The sequence below is a fragment of the Malurus melanocephalus genome, unplaced genomic scaffold (assembly GCF_030028575.1).
Source record: "Malurus melanocephalus ecotype Western Australia unplaced genomic scaffold, MMel_1.1 scaffold_28, whole genome shotgun sequence".
Classification (NCBI taxonomy): domain Eukaryota; kingdom Metazoa; phylum Chordata; class Aves; order Passeriformes; family Maluridae; genus Malurus; species Malurus melanocephalus.
In genome coordinates, this window is record NW_026623260.1 from 3,649,036 (window position 1) to 3,671,937 (window position 22,902).

Here is a 22,902-nt window from a genome sequence, read left to right on the forward strand (position 1 = left end):
AAATACTTGAGCACAAATCACTCTCTCTTTTTCCCTTCTACATATGTGCATGGGRGAAATTTGCAGTGAGTTTCTGCAACCTGTTGCTATTAAGTTAAATGCATGTTTTGGCCACTTCAGCTGCCAGTACCCGTTTCCAGCATCTGTCTTTGGTGTCAATGTGCCAGTGATTGTGGAGGCTGCCTTGGGATCCTGCTGYGGAGTGGTACAGCTCTGTGTATTATTGAATCTGATACATCCTCAGAAAAATATTTTAAACTCAGATGCAGAATCTTCTGGGGGAAAAACTGGTTTAAATCTTCTTTTATTCCTTTTGTTCTCTAGTTTCTGGTATGTTGTTCAGTCAGAGGGACAGAAGTAAGAGCATATGGAACAGCCTGGGTTACATAAAATAAGCGGATGAAGATTACATGGAGCTACCACATGAAATTCAAAACATCATGAGGCTGAACAYTTTTGACAGATTTTTGAACAAAGACCTTTCCAAGGAATAAGGAGCATTATTTTTTATTTCACTCTACTTCAACCAGAYAGTGAAATAGAAGACAAAATATATTTTAGAAAAATTCTCAGTGGGGTCAGTAAGTTTCTGATTAGATATTTGGTCTTACATTTCATCTGGCCTCTTCCAGGGGCTGTGCATGCTGTGTTCTGTTAAAACTGGCTGCCATTGGAAAGGTTTAAAGGTTTGCTTTGTCCTTGCAATGCCTGTCACATTATTGCCTTGTAGAGATAATAGTTGTAGTGAGAGTTTAGATGCATTTGGACAGTGCCACAGAAAGAAAAAAGTGCTTCAGTTTGAAAACTTAGGCACAAACTTTAAAGAGCAGTGATGCTTGGCTTTAAAGCTGGGTTAGATGAAAAAAGGGACCCTGTGAAGCTTGAAGCTCAAAAAAAATCCTGCAKAGCCATGACAGGTGCAGAGAGAGCATATGAGGGCATACTTACATGAAGTATTTAAACTGGAAAGAACTGCCAAAACATACCAAAGCAGAGAAGTTGATGTGAAAACATTATGAAKCAAAAATCCAAACTGTCCAATACCTTTCCTGGAGACTGTTATAATTTCTGTTTTTCTGACACTTCAGTGATAACAATTTGCATAGTTAAGGCACCATGCCTGTGGCTTTATTTCATTTTAGTGCAAGTAYTTTAGCTGCAGAACAAAAGTAAAGCAGTTTGATGTAATATGGATGTCTATTTGCACTCCTTTTAAGATAAACATTAGGCAATAACCATTTCTTTAGAGCCTGTGTATTGTTCATATGACTCTCTCTCTTGTATAACAGTTCGTGTTCATCAACATGATACATTCTTGCCTGATTTTCCAGTCCTGCCTTTCATTGAGGATATTCTTTTCTTTCTCTGATTGCTTTTTCTTCTTAGACCATTACTCTAGTTGATAGCTTCAGGTTATCATTGTATCCTATCTCCCTCTCCAATAAGCCTATGATTGATACTAATCTTCCTCATGGGACACATTTATAGGATTCAGGATGGAAACTACTCTCTAAATCTTAGCTTTATATGTGCTGACAATTTGCAAGGTTGCACCTTATATTCACTTCAGGTGGCTTAGGGGAAGCCATCAGCACCTGGTAATCTTTATGCTTCTAAAATAAGAAGAGAAATGCACCCCCTACACCAAAAGTTACTCTGGTGTTCGTCTCCTGTGCTGCTGCTCCTGCTCATGTATTTTACAGAACTAGAAAGGGCTCAGTTTCAATAGGTGGTCAATGTCCTGTAACCAAACTCATGCCTTTTCTTTCCAGTGAGAGAAGCCATATTTTAATTAATCTAATGGAAGCTTTGACTAGCAGGCAGTCCCCTGAAAACGAGTTAATGTGCCGGAAAACACTTCACACAAGCAGAAGACTCTTCATTGACTAATGTGCTTAACGGTACTTTTCCTAAGAAAATTGCTCCAGTGAAAGCTTTGTGGAGTGCATTTGTTGCCTTTTTTTCCTCTTCATAATATAGCCTCATGTTCTGAAATTTAATTAGATCTGTCTAAGGACCTTTTGAAAATAGGGTTATTATATTTTTCCTACAGGTTTTGCAGATGCCCCTCAGTATGGTATCTTGGCCAAAAAAAAATTCCATTGCTTGGAGGAATAAAACATAAGGGGTTGTGATCACTAGCGTGAGGAATGCATGTGCTGAAGTTTGGCTGTTTCACTGTCTTATCCAATATCTGGAGGTAGAGTCCGGTTATACAATTAATTCAGAAGAATCAATGGGAAATGAAGATGCTAATATTTCCACAACATTTGCATATTCAAGCTCCACAGCCCAAGAAACAAAGAGAAGTAATAAGAAATTCATTTGTTTTATCTTTTATCTTTTTAAACAGACATGCATTTATCTTTATGAGCAGACTTGCCAGACCTTTTTTGAATTGCAAARTTTCGCTGCAAATGCTTGTTATTTGGATTTGCATAAGGATTAACAATGTTGGGCAAGTGGTATCTCCTAACCCTTTCTGTTTACTTGTGCGATATCAGTCACTGGGATATAGTTTTCAAGGCAATCAGTGTTTTTAGTTCAGTGGATAATGCAGTTTGTTTTCATGGTAAATTCTCTAATGTTCCAAAAGTGTACTTCAACAATAATTATACATGTATTTGCTCAGAGGATTTTTTYCCCTCTTTTAGAACTCTCTGAACCTGCATAAGGTGGTCTTATCTAGCATTAGGGTTAAAGAATCAACACTTATGGAACTTGAGAGGGAAGTCTGAGCTGGCGTGCAGGTTGTAGAAATTAAGCTACACTCCCTGTATGAACATAACATGTGACAATGTCATGGTCAATGCAAAATAATCTCTTAAATCAGAACTTGGCACCATAAAATCAAGACTCCCAGAGACTGTAAAAGGGCATTTACCTCAGCAAGCTGAAGTTCAAAACTTTTCTCATTCTTCAGGTGTTTCAGTTTGGGTTTTATGCTCCATCTTTTTGTACATAGAAGTGTTACCTACAATATTCCAGTATGCATCTGAATGACTTGTACTGTTCAGAGAAGACTGTCTTGATAGCATCATTTCCTAGAAGGGACTTGAAAAGTGGCAAATTCTTTCAGCTTGTATATATTCTTTCACCTTCAATTTTTATTCTATTCATAGTATTATGAAAGCACCGTTCCACCATCAGTATATTACAAACCAAAACTAATCAGGGAACTTGCATTATTGTCACAGGATCATGTCTCCCAGAGTTTCTTGCATTGTGGAAATCACTTCTGAAGTGCACAGCTGTGCTTCACTAATGAGACAGCTTGAGCCCCACAGCTTGCTGCATTGGCTTGCAGAACACAAGTTACAAGTGGCAAATGTGGAGCTTCAGGGTTTCTATTCTACTTTAAGGTGGTTGTCGGGAATCTCTCAAAGAAAAGCAGATTTGGCCTTTCAGTTTTCACTCGTTTAGGGAAAATAGGAAGGAGRCACACTGATAGAAATACATGTAGCTCAGTCTTGAAGGATGGACATGATGGCATGAGGAATTTTACACTTGGAGCAGTGGTGAATGGCAGGGACTCACCAGAGCTGGAGCAGTCAGTTGTTTGTGATGTGCCAGCAATGGGCTGGGCATGGCTGGAGCTTTCAGAGCTTGGGATGTAGTTATGACAGGGGGATGTCCTCGAAGCCTCTGGCAGAGGAACAGCCAGCCTGGTGGAGCAGTGGTCCCAAACCAGCAGCTTGTGAGATACCTCAGAACTGCTCAAAGCTACAAGAAAGTAAGAGAAAATTGAAGCTGCCAGGACAAATTACTGGCAAAGCCTTAATTATTTAGTGTTGTTGTTGGTGGCTGATGACCCAGCAATCAAGAGCAAGCCATAAGTAATAAATTGCATTGAACATGGTGTGAACTCAGGGTTCAGTAACATTATGTAGGAAATGTTGATTAAGTTCTGTGCAAAAGGCAAGGAGCATAAAAAGCAAATCCTGAGGTAGCATACAGTGAGTGTTCACAAGCATTTGTTTTTAGGCCAGGCATAGTGGGCACCAGGTCGGGGAGACAGGCAACTCCTTCCAATGAAATCACCTGCTTTGTAACAAAAAGAGAAAGCAAGGCTGCTCTGGAATAAGGTCACTTCTCCTAAACCAGGAAGACTGGCTCTTACAATGTTTATGTGTRCTTTTTCAAGCATTAATATACAAAATTGAGCTGTTGAAAATGGAAGCAGACATTCTTTGCTGTTCATCAGTCTTCTTACTTGTGCCACTGCTTTTACTGCAGTCAGTTTGRGAGCTGAGGGGCTCCTGGTTCAGGTGGTCACTACAGAGAGGAGCAGCTCTGTAGCCTCTCATTCCAGCTCAGAAACAAGACAARCACTGGCCAACAGCAGAGGTGTTGCAATGCAAGGAAACATTTTACACTTTGTCTCAAATGCTTGGTTAAAGGTCATCCATGCAGAATGAATTTGGATATTCTTTAACCTTCCATGGTCTCTCTTGTCTCCCAATRCACTTTGAAGTCATCTGTATTGTTTCCAGATGTATCTGTGAGGAATGCTGATGTTCATGAACTGACCAKTGATCTTTTTCTGCTGAAATCAGTAATGAGCTGTTCTTCACTCCRGGTCTTTTTTTGTTGTTTTGGTTTGGGRATTTTCAGGGGGAAGGTTTGCTCRTTTGCTTTGATTTGGTTTTGTTGCTGTTGTTTCTGTGGCCAGGTCATCATTGCCAAGATAAAATATTCTGGTTTTTATTTATAGAATAGAAATTTTTACATTTCTGATAATGGAGTGATCTGAACCCAGGGGTCTTGAAAGTAGGTCATTAAGTACTCAGTATAAGAAAAAGTGTGTTTTACAGCATTTTTTATTTTATTGGAGAGAACTGTCTTATTTTCTAAAYCTTGGCTTTACAATCAAAAGACTACTATAAGCAAAAAAAGAATTATCCCTTGATTTCATCACAAAGAAAATAATTATATCTGAGAATAATGTATTTTGTRTCAGGAACAACATTTTTCAATTTAGTTTTCTTGAGCACTTGAGCACTAAAGTGTCTGAAGATAACATTTTTCAATCATTGGACAACATAGATTTTAAAGTCAATAACAGAGCAAATTGCCTCAAATTGGAAAATACAGAAACAACCTTGGCATTGTTTTTTGTTTCATTAACCAAATCAGGCATTTGTGATAGAGCAGCAGCACCTCTGGGCTAGTCTGTGGAAATGGAAGCTGCCAGGAGTCAGTTTGGCCTTTGGGAATACTTGTAGCAGTGCAAAGCTGCCCCTATTTGCTGTGGCCACAAAGCTGCTGTTCTGGGATTTACCCCATGATAAAGTTCCCCTGCTGCCTTCATTCCCTTGGGACAGCCCATCCATCCTTGAAAAGCAGCAGCTGMTTTGCCCTCTTCTGGGACTGTTTGCTGTGAACCTTTTGCACTGTAACCWCTGTTCTCCCTCTCCCCATATGTGTCTCGAGGTGACTGGAACTCAGAGGTGATTTGGGTGGTTTTTTTGGACAGGACTTGGCTCATTTACTGCCCAAGTGCCTGACCTGCRTTGTAGCAGTGGCCACGTGCTCTGCCCTTTCCCAAAGGTGCTGTCCATGGAGTTCAGGTACACATGAACTGTGACTGCTTATTTATTAACATTGGGTAGGATTCAATGTCAGCAGCTTTTACTTGCATGATTACATGTTACACTTCAAGGTAATCAATAAAGATGCTATAAAAGTTGCCTACCCCTCACCCMATCCCTTTTGAAGCAAGGCTCTTGAAATATAACTCATATTTCATGGGATTTGCTTTCTTTTCACTTTGCTTTTTTTCCAAAATACCACTGTAATAATTACTGTAACAGCATTTTCTGTGGAGTTAATGTTCTTCTGGCTTAATGGCCCCTGGTTATTCTCAGGCCATCAACTTTTTGCAGCTGGTCATCAATCCCAAAGAACTGCCTTGTGCCTCCATTATTATTGCTTAAGTAGATGACATTTCTGGTGCCACCACTGCCTCCCGGTAAGATGATATTACAGCCAATGGCTTTTTCCCCCCTTGCTTTCACTGTTGTCAAAGCATTATAAACAGCTGGTGTGAGAATGTTGTGGCTGTTCACTGTGAATTCCTCTGACAATTTTTAGGTGYGAGTTTTGTAGACTTCAGCTGAAAGAATCTGAGTGAGGCAACTGAAAATTACTTGCCTAGAGCAGCTACAAGGGCTCAGCCCCCATGCATCATTCAGGAARTGGCGAGGCAATACCTGACTCTTTCAGTCTAAAGACTTTTTCCCAGAAGGAACATTTTTCAAACAAGATCTGAGACAGATGTTCTGGGGGGTGTTAATGTTTATTATGTAGCCTCAGCCCCCTTCCCAAGTTTCCACAGCTCTGCTGATGGCTGCCCTTGTTTCCTAACAATTGATGGATTCTGTGGCAGACTTTTCTAAAAGAAACAAGGCAATTGTAGCTCAGTAGGCCAGARACCAGCAGAGATTGTTTAGGTGAAAAAGCCTTGCTGTGCGGATATTCAAACCTGTGTGAGTTAATGTTGGTGCTGACTGCATTTCCTTTAACCTCATTAGCACTTGGTCTTGCTTTCCCAAGCATGGTGGTGGAGTAGCGAGTTCACCTTAGAGCCTTTCAGTGGGTAATWCATCAAAGTGGCAGAAGAAAGCTTAAAGGAAAATGCATGTAAATACTGCATTAGGAACCTTGGCTCACAAAGGCATGAACATTTTCACCCATATCATTAGCTCTGGGTTAAAGTCTATAGATGTGAAAGGGACTTTGTTGATTGGGGGAGGTGGAGAGACAAGGCTTACTGTTGTATCACTGTGCAGGTTGTATGTTTTTGGTATTTTTTCTTCAATTAAAAAGCACTGAGCATTCATTAGCTAGTCTCATAGAAAAAAGAATTTCTGACTGTAATTATAACCACTTAATACCTTCAAAATTAAAGCCAAGTTACTGCAGTAAAATACTCCCATCAAGCAGTCAGGGCCAAAGCATTTTTAAATAGGGGCCTGAGATTATGTTAAATGTACATCATGTGTCCCTTTCAGCTTTAGAGTTTTAAGCTGTGCCTCCCTGCAGTCTGATTTAGTCACTGGATTCCTACATACATGTAGATCAGTYCAGTCTCTGTGCCTGGGGTTTTTCWGGTGGGCTGGTTTGGGGTTTTGGGGGGTGGTKYGGGGGTGGTGTTACTTGGTTGCTTTGTTCTTGTTTGTTTTTCAAAGAAACTAAGATATACACAAAGTGCAAAATAACTATTTCATGGAGGGCTACCCAGGCACACCCTCAAACAATCTTTATTTACCTCAGTTTATTGTGTTCTTGTTAGCAAGTAGCACTTTGGGGACACTGTTAACCCTTGCTCYTTTTAGTTCTCCTGCTGAGCTCTCACTCCTCTATAGTTGATACCCACCGTGGTGGCATACTTCAGTAACATGATTTATCACGCATTTTCATTTTCATGAAAGCTTGTTTTACTCTTCTGCTTCCATTAGGTCAGCACTCACTGAACAGGCGCCTCCCATTCCATTTTACTGTGTWACTTTTAAACATGACCTGACAAGGTAGCAAAGGCTCAGCACACTAACTCACTGTCATGTAAAATGTACACAGACATTACTGACCAGCTCTGACTGGTGAACCAGAAAGGAGCTACGAGAGCACCGSAGTGGTTGTGGCACAACTTGCAAATAGCATGGAAGGCTTGGGCTGAGGTATCAATCTCCTCCCTTAGCAAAATGTCCTGACCCCAGGGTTGAAAAKCTATTCACACATGAACTTATGAGGACTTAGGATTTATTTCCTGGGGGAAAAAAAGTAAGAGGAAGAATAAAAAATACTCCAATTATAGCTCAGTTATGGCAAGTGGAAGAAGTGCAGTCCTAAGTAGCTGCAAAGATTTCTGTAAATGAAGCAGCAGTGGAAAGGAGGATCTAGGCAATGGGCTTAGGTCCACAGAGGAACCCCAAGAGCTGCACACCTACACCACATTCCCCTCAAAAATATACAGGTAATGTGTCCCCAGCTATTCAGGMAGACAGCCAGGAGAGATTTATGTACCTTGCTGTGAGGTTTTTGCTGTAAAATACACAATGTACTGTAAAATAAAGCTGTGTAGTGGAAGGGGGGATGCCTGCAGCTAATTGTGAAGTGTGTGTCTCTGCAGCCACTGAAGATGCACTGCAAGAGCTGTGCTCTGGTCACCAGCTCTGGACACCTCCTGGGCAGCAGGCAAGGGGACAGCATCGACCAGGCCGAGTGCGTCATCCGGATGAACGATGCACCCACTCGRGGTTATGGGAAGGACGTCGGGAACAAAACCAGCCTGAGAGTCATCGCCCACTCCAGCATTCAGAGGATTCTGCGAAACCGCAACGAACTCTTGAACATGAGCCACGGGGCCGTGTTCATCTTCTGGGGCCCGAGCAGCTACATGAGGAGAGATGGCAAAGGCTTGGTGTACAATAACCTGCAGCTGATGAACCAGATACTGCCTCAGTTAAAAGTGTATATGATTTCTCGCCACAAGATGCTTCAGTTTGATGACCTTTTTAAACGGGAGACTGGAAAAGACAGGTGAGAACTTACACGGATACACCGTGGGGATGTCACAGAGTAGTAAAAAATGCAGTTTATATAAACCAATTTCAGATCTGCTCAGTGGGACAATCCCACCCATTAAATCCTCTGCCTCTTGAGTTTGTAATGTGGCATGACATGCCAAATAACATCACTGGTAACATAAGTAAAAAATGCACATCAGAATAATTTGTGTGGAGTATTCTAAGCTCATCAGCTTAGAATACCAGAGTCTGGATATACTGTTTATAGAAAGTCAAGGAGGCAGGAGCTGTGTAAATCTCACTTCAGGGTAATACACCTTAAAGTTTTTTCACTGATTCTGAAAAATTAGAATGGATAGGTTATGTTTGCCTATAGAGGAAATGCCACCATTCAGTGAATTATAATAGCTGTTTATTGAATTTAAGCATTCTTGGAACACTGCAGCTGTAAAGCTTCTTGTAAAACAAATAAACATTAGTCATACATTAGGTTCTTCGGAACAGTTAATCTTATATTTGCAACTGGAAAATGGAAAGTTATTATCATAGTTACATCTTTATGAGACTGTTTATGAGACTTGTAGGCTGATCTTCAAATCAAATTTTTAGTAAGTGACCCACTGCAATACTTGAGTATTTTCACATATAATATTTAAAAATGGGCATTCAAGCCAAAGACTTCCCATCATGAAAGACATTTATTTTTAATGAAGTCCCATTTTTTTTACTTATTAAATATGCTGCTCTAAAACTGGAATGGGGTCCCCAGTTAGATACAAATGAAAAGGTAGGTTTATTGTGTAGTAACTTACAGTCAGATTTTCCAGCTTACAAATACAAAACATACACACCAAAGCTTGGAACAGGGCTCAGTGCTCTTGGAGATAGTGAAGACTCGAGCATGGATTTCATTTTCTGGGCTACATGAGAAAGGCAGAACCAATGTTAGGGGAAAGTGTTTTATTCTCTTAGCTGAAGGCAACATTTGCTTGGCATTTGCTGCCCTTATCACACCCCACAAGGTTTGCTTGCAGAACTCAGTTCAGTTGTAGTGGATCTGAGTTCATGGTTGACTCGGGCTCACACCAGAGCACAGAGTAACTTGGTCACTTTTATAACATTAAAGGTTTTTCTCTTCATCTTCCAGTTGATGTGTTTGGTCTCTGCCAGAACAAGAAGGAAGGATAACAAGGGGAGATACCCTGTCAGTAGTGATGTGTTTGTCTTTTCCAGAGTAAAGCAAAGTGAGAAGGTGAATGAAGCATTTGAACCCTTAAAGAAAAGTGCAGAGCGTTATCTATCTGTGTGCTCAGTATTTACAAAGGCATGAAAGTCAATAAAGCTGTAATTGCACTGTCACCTGGCCACCATGAGCCCCAGGGGTTGGTCTGGGACACAGGGAGTGCCCACTGCCACCTCCTCAATGGATCATGCTTTCAGTGATCCAGGGTGGCATCACATGCAGTCCCCAGTTCTGAGGAACACTTTCCCTCCCCTGCTTCACTCTGGCCAGTTCTGCCACAGGGAGCYCTCCATGACATTGCCAGGATCCTGTTCTTTTTCTGACACATGCTGTGCAATTTCAGGCAAGCTGCTCTTTCTGGTTCTGCATCACCCATCCAGAGCCAGAGGGCTGTAGTGAGTGTGAGATGAAAGCATTTCTTTTTCTGCACAGGCAACAGGCTCAGCTCCTGAAATATTCTCAAGGCATTTGAGCCATTAATGACATTTTAACAAGTTTATAGTGAACTCAGTCATGGGCACCCTGAACTCCCAATGTGAATCAAGGGCACTCAGATGCCAGCAAAATTCAGCCTGAGAACAGGCCCTGTTGATTTTAATAAACTGCAGGCTCTGCTGTGTATGAGCCACTCCTTTAGAGGGCACAGACAGCATACTTGAAGGGCTAAGAAGATTAAAATGGGAGATGAAAATAAATGAAATGCAGCACAGAAGAAAGGGAAGATGAAAAGAAACATGGCTAGGAAAGAATTTGTAAGGGAGACAATTCAGGTACATGTAGGGGCAGGAACAGGGAAGAGAATGCTGCTGTTCCCTGGGAGGTTTCTGCTGAGCTCTTGACATTAGTGCCTACAAAAAACAAACGGGGGAGAGAGAAGCATGACTGCAAGGTTGCAATAATCAGACTATTCATTTCTGTCTCGAAAATAATGAGAAAAAGTAATTGGATGTATTGTGCTTTTTGGAAAAAAAAAGATTTTGAAATTAAGAGAAACCTTCAGAAAACATTGCCAGTAAAATAGCGTGGTGAAAGACAAAGGCTGCAGAGCAATATACTTGGCATTATAAAGTAACTGTACTTGAAAATAACTTTATAATTGAATAGGGGTACACTAAGAAAATATGATTCAGAACCAATATTATAGTAATTAGATAAAAGCAGCATAAATGAAATAACTGCAGGAAGAGTATTTCCATAGAGATTATAAATGAGATTTTGGTGGAGCAGAAAGGCCTTTAATTGTAATTTAGTGTGCACTRCAGAATTATCAGCACAGTGTGTTAGTTCATCATATAAAAGAATATCTGATAATTTCCCCTAATAAGCACATGACAGTTCTTCATATTCTCTCATTACTGCTGATTAGGTACAAAACACTATTCTTTTGTTGGACTCTTGCTTAGATCTTGTATGAAATGCAAGACACTGTCACCCTGTTTCTATGTTGGTGTCCTACAGACAYGATATTTAAAGAAGGCAAAGTGGTACTTGAATAAATTTTTAAATCTTTATTTGATTATTTAGTTTCTAAAGTAGTTTATTTATATTCAGTTCTTCTAAGCTAGTTTATTTGTATTCAGTTGTTTTCCTGTTTACTGAAAACACTAAATGACAGCCTAAGTGTACGCAGGCAGAATGAAAACGAACCCAGCAGAGAGCTTGGCTGGGTGTCCTGACCTGTGCAAAGCTTTGGTCATGGTCTGGCTCAATTCCTCCCTCACTTTAGGAATGTAAGTGTTGGGCCCCTGGAACAGKGGACTTGTGCAAGCTCCAGAGCACTCTTAGCCTGAACATGTTCCTGAATTACCTGGTGATTCAGAGCTCAGAAGCCCTCAGGTGGCAGAGAAGCAAGTTTTTTAGGCTTTCCCCTACCATTCTCTTTCCTAATAATTTTGAGCCAAAAATTCTTATTTACTGTTTTATATTGTTGCTGTGCCTGAAGGCTTCTGCTGAGCTTATGACCCAGCTATGACATTGTGACAAACTGCACCACCACCCCTAAGTGCACAGTCAGAAAATAAATAAGGGCCCATAATTGGAAATAATGAGATGCTTATAGCATGTCATTCTCCAAATGCCAGCTTAGCTTGAAAGTGTGTGTGGCAGGAGCAGTAAAAGTGTGTGTTTCAGGAATTAATACATTACCAGGTGGTGCACTAAGGACAGGACAAATTACCTAGGCTCCCCAGTACCCTCCAGGCATATTTAGTTAAAGAAATCCCTTATGTTTAGAAGAGTCTTTTATGCAGCTGGCACAGACACAACCACTTTTTTTTTTCTTTGCAGTAGTCTGATTCCCTGAGGAAATGGGAAGCCTTAGTACAAGACATTCCTCAATCTGACAGTGCTCAAAACATCTCCTCCTACTGCCCTGTAGGTGACCTACTTGGAACCAGCTTGTTTAGCATTTGCTGGGGAAGCTGCGTGGTGGCTCCTGTCGGCTGAATTAGATGTTAGTGATTGCTGGCAYTTGGCTTTTGTGGCCTCAGGTCCCTGCTTCCAAGACTGTTCCACATCCTGCTATCACTGGGTAAACTGTAAAAGATGGCCTTGGAACTTGGGTCAGGACATGGGATTCTTGGCTGACTTCGGTGAAGAGAACATCATATTTTCTGCTGTGCTTTTTTTTGKGAGGGTGTGACAAAATTTCACAGGTACCTGACAGATACAGGTGTGAGGAAATGGGATTAATGTAGGTCCCACATCAATACATTGTGATACAGTGCCCAGGAATTCCCAGAGCCTGCACTTGTTCCCTCGGCTTTAGCAGGAGATGAAGGGAGAGCCTGTCACTGTGACAGGCTGTCAGCAGGAATCTGAGATATTTGGGCTGCAGATAACACAAGCTTGAAACTTCTTCCTGCAGGACTTTCCTAGCTGGGTGAGGAGCCTTTAGGGAGAACTCCTGTCTTATGTATTTACAGCATTTGAAAGGAGACCTTTGAGTGGACTCATTTTCTCTGCAACAACACCCAATTTTATGTGCCTGCATGTCTAAGAGAGGTGCCAGTCCCTAAGTCTGCCTTGTGACACCTTTAAGACATGGTCTTTGCTGGCATTTCCTTGATCCTCCCATTCCAAGAGTGCCAGCTCTGCCACAGCCCAGAGCAGGAAGTTAACACTGGATTGGGAATTCCAGGGCATCCAGTAACCATGACAGAGCCCAGCTCTTAGAACAGCACTGCCAAGCATGAGAGGAACAGCAAACAGCACTGATGCCACTTTGCAGATAAAGATAAGAACCTGTGATAAAGCAAAACTTAAACACAACTTGTAAAGCCCTTACCTCTGAGCAGTTACACGGAGGTGTCTCTTACTCTGCGTAATTAATGCTGGATCAGTTGAGCTTCTTTCAAAGCCACGTCCTGGGCTGCAGTGAAGGCAGGAGAGGATCTGCCTTAGAGGGCTCCCTGGCAGCGCTGTCATTCCCATTCAAAGGCACCTGGGATGGTTCCTGGGATGAAGGATTTCCCAGGCTGGCCATGGGATAGGCAGAGCTGCAGCCAACTAGAATTTCCTACCAGCAGTCACAGTGAGGGGCTGGGAGCTTCTAGAAAACAAGTCAATAGGTCAGCTAAATATGAACGTTGCTGTGCCCAAAATTATTTACAGTCAGGGCAATTTCTGCCTAGATTAGCCCACTGACAGGATGCACAGCAAAATCATTAAAAGATGGATGAGCAAAGTAGTCTTGGTTGCCCAAGTTTCAAAGCCTTTTACGAGAATGAAGAAAATGCYGAGAAATGGCTTCAGAATAAGTAMACAAACAAATAAATAAATAAATCTCAAGAATTATTTGCCAGCTTAGAAACTTAATTATGTTTTTGCTTTCAGGAAGATATCCAAYACTTGGCTTAGCACGGGCTGGTTCACAATGACTATCGCATTAGAGCTCTGTGACAGGATAAATGTTTATGGCATGGTGCCACCGGATTTCTGCAGGTAGGATTTATTTTGGAACCATTATTAGCCAACAAAGTTAATGTTACAGAGAAATGTCTGAATCTTTTAATCTTTTTTGCTCTGCAACAAATCTTAAGYCCTCTTAAAGCAATTAACTAAGATGTCCCATGACCTCATTCTGAAAACAACAAACGGCATTTAATTATGTTATATAAAATATTTTAAAATTTTGTTTGTACTGTGGGAGAATTAATCCATCTTGTTGCTTTCTTTCAGTCTCTGAATATTTATCAGCTAAAAAGTAATGCAATAATTGGCATGAAATTAATCTGAAGAAAGAAGTACTGGAAAACATTATTTTTAATTTGTTTTTCGAGTTCCCCCCAAATTAATAGAGGAACGGTGTTCTCACAGTGACTAGTTTCTAAATTGAACTTTCTGTGCAACTCAAATTAAGATTGTTGTACCTCTGTCACATGAATGCCAATCTTGCAGCTTCCTAAATGWTCTCCATAAAATCCCTCCCCCTGAATTTGGAGCCAGAGAATCAGTCCTGTAATCATCACTTGGGGCGTGGCAGGGGGTGGGTCACAAGTGGCAGAAGCAGCACAAATTCTGTCGGTGGAAGCTGCTGTTTAAAGGAACAGCTTGGTCACGTTTTCCAGCCGGGTTGTGCCTCCAGCCACATTCAGGACACAGACTCCAGGTCCTGGTTAAAGTTTCCCACTATGGATTAGTGACACAGGAAAAATCCCCAGGACTGCTAGTGCTGGGCCAAMATTCCATTAGCCACAAGGTATCAGCATGAATACAGACAAATTTGTATTTCATCAGCAATCTTGACGCTGACATTGTCTCACCTGCCCACCCAGCACTACACCAATGAGTGGTTCCTGTTCACAGCCAGGGCTGATCCCGTTTGTCCTGTTGGGTGACCCAGGAAGAGCTGGAATGAGGCCTCAGTGCAAAGTTTCATCACCTGCTCACAAACCCTTTTCATGAAGAAATACTTGCTTMAATTTCCTCTTTCAAATGTAGTGATCTTACTGAAGTCTGTTTCASTGACTCCCAGGGGCAGGGAGGGCAAGGTTAGTCCCAAAGACATTAATGCAGCACTGGGTTAGTCCTAAAGAACGGGACTGCTTTGAATTTCCTCTGAGCACTTAAAAGGATCGTTCAGGAATCTGCATTTGCCTTGGGCACGTTKCAGAAATCCCTGAAGAAATCACAGCATAAAATGTCAACACTAAACTCCACTTTGTGAGAATTTCTACAAATTATAACAAAACACTGATGATAAATGCTGTGATGTACTGCCAGACTTCATTGTGAATTCTCCAAGGAAAATAGCAAACTAGATCAGATATGCCAGACAACACAAATACCTTCCACAGCACAGCATCTCAATCCTCTGTCATCTCAGCTGGCCAAGACACRCTGCTTCAGTTGCTGCAAGTGGCTGGTCTGTCTTACTCCAGAARTGGCTCTGTTCCAGTGGCACATGGAAGTAATTCTTAAACCGATGATCTAAAAATACAGAAGACAGCATTTCACTGCAATATAATGTGTAATCCTGACTTTTCAGGCAAAGTCAGAATTTAGATACATATGAAGGAAAAACCCAACTAAACACAGACTGTTTTAAGAGAGACTAAAAATGTCACTGAGACAATATGAAAAGCTTTCATAGAATCGATACACTGAAATCAAATGGACTTAATATTCAATTATAACACAAGAAAGGCTGTGGATCAATCCTACCAGTGATAGATGTAATTATTCTTACAGCCTGCATAAAAAAATCTTAACATAAAGGTATGCACACCTGGTTGTAAAAAGGGAAAAGGTCATTTCTTAATCAAAGTAATATGAAGTGTCTTTAGTTCAGCTTGATTCCCCAGGTGATGAAGGGAAAAACTGTTGTTGCCATGCCTGGAAGAAGCTGTCCATGAAGATCTAGGAAAGGAGTTTCTTGCCATAAATAGAGTTAACCTTCTTAGCTTGTTCTTCAGCTGGTCATTAAGAAGTTAAAACAGTGCTTCCTTTCAAAGAAATAACACAACAGAGCAGAATAGCAGAAGGAAAGAAATAATCTTTAATTATAAACCATATTTCATGGTTTTCAGTCAGAGTAAGAATCTACCATTAAAATTAAAAAAAAATAAAAAAAACCCAACAAAACAGCAAAAATCTTTGCTAAATGGCGTGGGTATCCTAGTTGCTGTGAACTAAAGAATCATTAAGATTGAAAAAAAAAAACCACCAAAAAACCCTTATTTCTATTCAGAAATTAATATCACCCATTTATAACTTCAGCTGATAGMTTTTCATTTATTTTTAAGCATTAATATGTGGAATAAGTAATGAGTGTGGTGATCACTGTCATGGAACTAAATTAGTGTCACATCTGTAACGTGAAGGACACCTCAAAGGTACCGTGAAGATCGTGCTGTTGATTCTGCTACAAATTATTAGCTTAAGATCATTAACCAAATTGCTTTGCATCCGTGCAGGAAAAATAGTCTAGTGAAGGAGTCTGGAGCACAGACTAAAAAGATTTGTCACTATTAATTGCAACAAGATGCTTTAGATTCATTTCTATTTACTTTCACTGGACACTGAGTTTTTAGCTGAACTGAACTCAGTGTCCTATCATTATAAATTTCTAGTAGTTTACAGTAAAGCTATATAATTTCAAACCCCTTTGCTTGCTACTGATTTATGCTGTTGCAAGGGTATTCATGTACACAAGGAAAAGGGCTTAGTGAGATGAACCCTCTAACTGTCCTCTYCTTCACAGGCTTTCTGGAACTCACAGAAACTTAAATTCAGAGCCTTATTTTAACTAATATGAATAATTTTTGTTCCAGTTATTGAACCAGTTAATTTTCTTGTAAGAATCCTCATTTGACTGCCAGGCCATTTTCCATGATAATTCACCTGAAAATTGGTATTTGAAATTCTTCAGTGTTGTCTTACCTCCCTCTCTCCACTTTTAGTTCTTTTACATCAAATACAAAGCAGCAGTTGATGYTGGTTGCATTTCCTGGAGCTTTTGAGAGGCTCCCAGCACTGTAAGCTGTATGTGAGATAGTCCTGCTCTTTGGTCCATATGCCTCACTCCATTACCTTAATAACAAAATGCATCCATGGTTTGGAAAACAGGACTAGTCATGGACATCAGGGAAATGGGATCCTGGGAACAGAAGGCAAAAAATTTATCTAGGAATCTTCATAGTTGTGGCACAGCACCTTGCCCATCACTCGACATATAAATGACACTTTATTCACCCATAAAGATACGAATCACTGCACAAAGTGTATGAGTACCTATAGTTTTAGAGGGTTGATTTATAATGGCTCTTCATTTCTAAGGAAAGAGGCTGACCAGAATGTGGGATGGGGTGGCCTGGTTTTCCTGCCCTGTTTCTTCTGTGCTGTACTTCCAGCTTTTGCTGTAGGTGGATACCATCTGTGGGAAAATGTGCACTCAAGTGGCAAACAGGARCTGACTGACGGGGTACAAGCACTTCCACGGGTGCTGTGCTGGCAGGTGATCGGGAGGGAAGAACACAGGAATTTGCCCACATTCCTCCCAGCTGTGATATTAATATGCATGCAGAGTCTGACAAAATACTGATTAATGTCCAGTATCAGTCAGTGATAAAACAGCATCTGTTTTAATGTTAATAAATGAGGTGGCAAGCAATTTCCGTATAGAAATTACTCATGCATTTCATTTGCTGGTGACACAAGCTAATTGCAGAGTTAGAAGATAACACAGCACCGTTAATTTGGGTTATGGTGTACTCAAGCCWGAGTTCACATCCAAAGCTTACTAGMATGCAATCTAGGGGAATMCAGAACTCCCATAAAATGAGAAGGTCCTCCATTTAAATGCCTGTCAGAATTCCTAAATGCAAATGACAGCTTTTGGAATTTAGCATTAAAACCTCTGTCAGCTGCAGAGTAATCCTGGAGAGGTCTAGAGCCACCAGCCCCCCATCCTGCACTGAGCAATGTACACCAAGCAATTTACCCTCGAGGACCCAGGAGTAAAATCCAACTTCAGAGCAAGAAGGAARAGCAGTCTAAATGAGAGGCAGAGGCCTATTTGTTTAGTAGTTCTTAAAAAAAATACATCATATGAAAGTCTATCCTATTAGATTTACAGTAACCATACAAATGATTCATTTAAGCAACAATAAGAGGTCCAATGCATCAAAAAAGTGAAAAAATAATTGAACATTGAGTTTTAATAGTTGTAGTTTAGAAGTAATAAATTTCTATATGAAGGGTGCCTTTAGATTACAAATAYGTTTTTTGTAGGTGAGGTGATGAAGGATTTTGTTTCACTCATGTATTCCAGTGAGAATACATTTAATATGTTTAGAATTCATCTTATTCTAGAAATGTAATTTTATTGTTATTCTGGTCTKGTAAGATTGATGACCATGTTAAGTTACAAGGAAGCCAGATTGATCGAATTAAAACGTTAATCTAAGGCACAAATGGAAAGCAGCAGTAATATCATACATTACCACTGCATATACAATATGGATAATGGCAAAATAAGAAAAATTAGAAAATTGCATAGGTGACAGAATTACACAGTAAAAATAATGACCAGCACAGACTACTGACAGATTGTGGATGCATTCAATTGAAAGTGAGCTTAAATATTAGCATTTCAAAATGAAAATAATCAACTGTATATTAGAGCTGACAGCCCTGAATCTGCATCAGATTTCCTGCTCTCTGCTAAGGTTCTGTTCAGCTCAGGCTTTAACACAGAGCAGCTCCAAGACTTCACTGAGTGCTGATATTGGGGTATTTTCTGCCACAACTAAATAATTGGTAGCAATTGGGGATAGAGGGATACAGCTGGGTTATTCCATCTGGGACAGCTTGCTCTGTTTGAATTTATGATGGAGAGAGTTGTGTGAGTTCCTGTCAGCCCCAACGCCCATGCTCAGAGTAAAAACCCAGAACAGGCACAGGTTAATGTAGAGATCAAAACAAAAGGAGAATGAATCACTCTGGCTTATTATCATACAAATGTGCCATTTACAGAATGTAACATGGAAACACTGAGGTCAGAACTGCTAAAATGAACTTTATCCTAATATCTAATTGGTGTTTGGCATACCCTGTGTGTCACCACGAGTCACTCATCTCCCGCTGGGAAATGTGAAGGGGTTCACGAGGTCAGACGGATACTATGGGTGAACTGTTTTAATTTTTAGCTTAGATACATGAAAGMTGCCGTTGTAAAATAAAGAACTCATTTGTGCATCAGACATTTGATTAAAACCCCAGCAACAGCAGCCTGTACCACTGACCTGGCATGCAGACATTCATTGAAGTTGTGCTCTCAGAACCTCGCAGAGCGCGCTGGGAATTTCAGCTGAGCTGATGTGACACAGATAACCACCTYCCCTCTGTTGTCTTCTCTTTGTTCCCCCAGTTCAGTAAATACATCTGCAAGACCTTTTACAAATCACAATCTAGATACAAATCTCTTTCAWGCAGTTTACTTCAAATTTCATAGTAGTAACACAGCCCTGCAGCACTCTCCCTTGTTTCTGAGCTACTGTTGTCCTTCATTTAACTGGGAGGAAGAAGATTAAAGGGGAGCAGRAAAAAAGCAAAGCAAACACCTTTGCCCTATTCTGATGTATTAGATATGCAAGAAAAAACCAGCTATCTAGTTTAACTGGGAGAAAAAGTAGATTTGAGCCCATCAGTTCATTGAAGATAGCATCTTTTCAATCAATGAAAAAGAACATCTTGGGCTTCCATCTATTTTCTTTTTTCCACAGGGATCCTAATCATCTTTCAGTACCTTATCATTACTACGAACCTCTGGGACCCGACGAGTGCACAATGTACATTTCCCACGAGCGGGGCCGCAAGGGCAGCCACCACCGCTTCATCACCGAGAAACGCGTCTTCGAGAACTGGGCACGGACATTCAACATCCACTTCTTCCAGCCAGACTGGAAACCAGAGCCTCTCTCTGCAAACCACCCCGAGGAGAAAGCGCTGGCCTGAGGCACGGACACACAAACCAGRCACAGTCACCTCCTGCAGTGGCCTTTGGACCTTGCGGGCCAGCACGGCAGCCTGCAGGAGAAGGGTAACAGGGTCTGCAGCTGGCACCTGCAGCAGCAGTCAGGAAGTTGGGATGGAGGAGCAGCACACACCAAGAGGACTTTCTGTTAACTGTATTCACCCAGTCCATCACCTTTGGGGCCGTCTGACTTCCTGTGTGTGTTTGTGATTCGTGAAACACAACCCGAGTGTCATKAAGGGATGGTTAATTCATTATGGCTTTTTTAAGTACAATGCCACTGRATTTTCATAGTGAAAACTTTGCGTATTTATTTAATGGAGGTTTTTATGCAACCTAGGCCAGTATTTTTCTAATTCACAGTTATGTGGTTGGTTATCTTTCATAATCTTTTAAATCCAAAATTAATATTGCTGATGGTTTGAAAGGCCTAGATTTTTATTTATAAGACTTGTTTGAAATATATAATTCCATATAGCATGTAATTAATATTTGATYGGGAAATGTTGGATTTCTTCTAAAAAATTTGGGCTCTGTTCCAGCCTAAAGCCTTTAACAGCAAGAGTGGTCCCATGTGGAGATCCAGCTCACTTTACATTTTGACATCTCATGTTAATACGAAAACAGTAGTGAAAATTCTGTTTGATATTAATCTGCATTTGCTGCTGTGCTATCAAGCTGCTGTTTTTTTAATAGGGGTGGGAGGAAGGAGGGCAAACAAAACTTACCCAAAAAAGCCAACTCCCTCCCACTGGCCATGGCAGCAGCTTCTCAGTGAAGACACCAGGCTAAGGCTGGAGGGGTTGTGTTCTGTTTTGCCTCTTGTATTTCTGCAAGAGGCTAGCAGAGCCSTCCTAGGCAACAGACTACAAACCAKKCCACAGATGCTYGACACAATGTGACCAAATTTCTGGAATGAAGAAGATAAATAAACTACACAGTACTACAATATCAGTCACAGTAGTCAGATCACAGCACCGCACCTGCAAAAATCTCTGCCTTCCACTGTCCTAAGATCACCGATCTCAAAGATTCTGGATCACATTGAAGCTGGGATATGAAAAGAGTTCCACGAATACAAAATTGTCCTCCTGAAAGGAGCAAAGTTAAACTTTGCATTTTTTTCCATGAAGTACCTGTATGTGCATGGTGAGTCCCTGCAAGGCAAGGAGAAGGACAATGCTCATGCTGTGTRTGGAGCCTCACAGTGGGAATTACTGGGTTACATTCAGCTTGTGAATAAAGAAGATTTCAGTTACACWATTACTATTCCTTTTGCTTTACAAATACCCAATCTCAGATTTCTTCAGAGTAATGAGTAACTATTGCATGAAACATACCTCAGGTGATGGAAGGTGTCTCTCATTTGGCAAGTGCAAAAGCTAGAACAAAGATACTACCTTTAAACACCTAAATCCAAGAAGCTGGAYCTCAGAGGTGAGACAAAGAACTCACTCTCATTTAGACCCCCTTACAACCCATGGTCTTCCTCTTCCCAAAATTGGATAACAGTAGCTGCAGCTGCCCCACAGATACCCCGATTCTCTAGGGACAAAGTGAACTGTCCTGGCAGGGGCAAAACAGTGTCACCTCTGTAACACTGCCTGGACCTGAAGTGCAGGTCTCCAAGAGCAACTGTCCTGCTGCAGCCCTGCCCACTATCAAAAAGTAAGAAACTATAATGTATTTTGCCTCAAAAGCTTTATTTTGGTGTTCTTCCTCATATACACTGCTCAGCTTACAAATTGAATGCCAAGTGCTTGTTACCTTTCTSTTGTCAGCTGGTATTTAACTCTCCTCCTTTCACTGATGGTGTTTTATTTCTTCCACTTGATTTCACTGCATTCTATTAAAAAAAATGGATTTTGAACTAATGGCAATTTGAACATTCCTTTCTACATGTGTACTGAGGTGTGTATCCAGCTCCAACTGATGAAGTCTRTCAAACTGATTTACAGATCATTTCTATGTGACTGCAAGATATGGAATGAATCACAGTAGGTTCTCTGATGCTACCCTCGTTTTATTACTGATACAACAATAAAAGGATCTTGTCATTTTAAACTAGAGCTCTTAGTTTTTCCATCAGTCAAGGCCTGCAGGATGTGTATGCTATATGTTTAGCTATGTCAACTGATCATTTAAAGCTAAACTACACTGATCTGCTGGTATTCTGTAGGAGCACAGGGACTTGCTAGACCCCATCGTGTTCCACGAGCTTGTTGCCTGTCTGCAAGATTGATCAGTGTCAAGTAGATCAGGGCAAGCATTAAGAATATGAAGAAACTTGGAATAAACTGACACTAAATCTCCTAACAGAGCCAAGCTAAGCATTGTAACTCGTTCCTTGTTCAGTTTCTCCTAAAGACTGTGTGTTCTTGCTACCCTTATACACATCTTTTAAACAAAACAAACCCAAACTCACTTTAGTCTCATCAACCTCCTGTGAAGTTTCAGCAAAGTCCCCCATCTAATTACAAAAASTATGAAGGAGTATTTTCATAGACTGTCACACCTGTATATATAAAAAGGAATTTGATGAAGCCAAGGAGACAGCAAGTTTTAAATAGATCACACAGATTTACATGGAACATAAATTAAGTCCCAAAAGCATAAGTTATAAGAGTGCAAAAAAAAAGTAAATAACTGTTAAAGCACTGCAATTTTAATTAACAAATCACTGATGTATTTCTCTATAAATGCACAATTTCTGAACTACAGAGTCCTGCTGCATTTCAGCCTGATGTAAGGTTTTATGGCCTAGTTATAAACCAAACAGATTTATGACAGAAAATGCTGTCAGCCCAGGGATAAGCAGTATAAACTAGGCATTGCTGCCATTCTCTGCTTTGTGCTGTCACCTCACACTCTTCACTGTAATTTGATCGATTCATGATCTGCAGCACATCATTTCACATATTAAAAGCTGTTGCAAAACAGTGTTTACAGACATCAGCAATTTCAAGATCTATGTTAGTTTAGTTCTGAACTCCTTGCATACCTTTAGGCCTTTACACTTGGCTTTGTCAGAGGAGCTATTTTTCATCTTGAAGAACTGTAGCTCTTACACCACTATATGTGCAACTGGAATTGAGAATGATAAAGAAAAATCTCTGCAACTAAGAACAAAAATATAGCACAGCTGCTTTGTGTTC

At 40.6% G+C, this 22,902-nt stretch overlaps 1 protein-coding gene across 1 annotated transcript in view; it reads left to right on the top strand.

The window, feature by feature from the left end:
- ST6GALNAC5 (ST6 N-acetylgalactosaminide alpha-2,6-sialyltransferase 5) overlaps positions 1 to 21,847 on the top strand; it is a 63,711-nt gene extending 41,864 nt beyond the window's left edge. The window contains exons 2-4 of the mRNA XM_057390519.1: positions 8,132 to 8,541; positions 13,606 to 13,713; positions 19,497 to 21,847. Coding sequence (XP_057246502.1) covers positions 8,132 to 8,541; positions 13,606 to 13,713; positions 19,497 to 19,728 — 750 coding nt within the window. The 3' untranslated portion in view covers positions 19,729 to 21,847. The remainder of the gene's footprint in view (positions 1 to 8,131; positions 8,542 to 13,605; positions 13,714 to 19,496) is intronic.
- Positions 21,848 to 22,902: the final 1,055 nt, after the last annotated feature.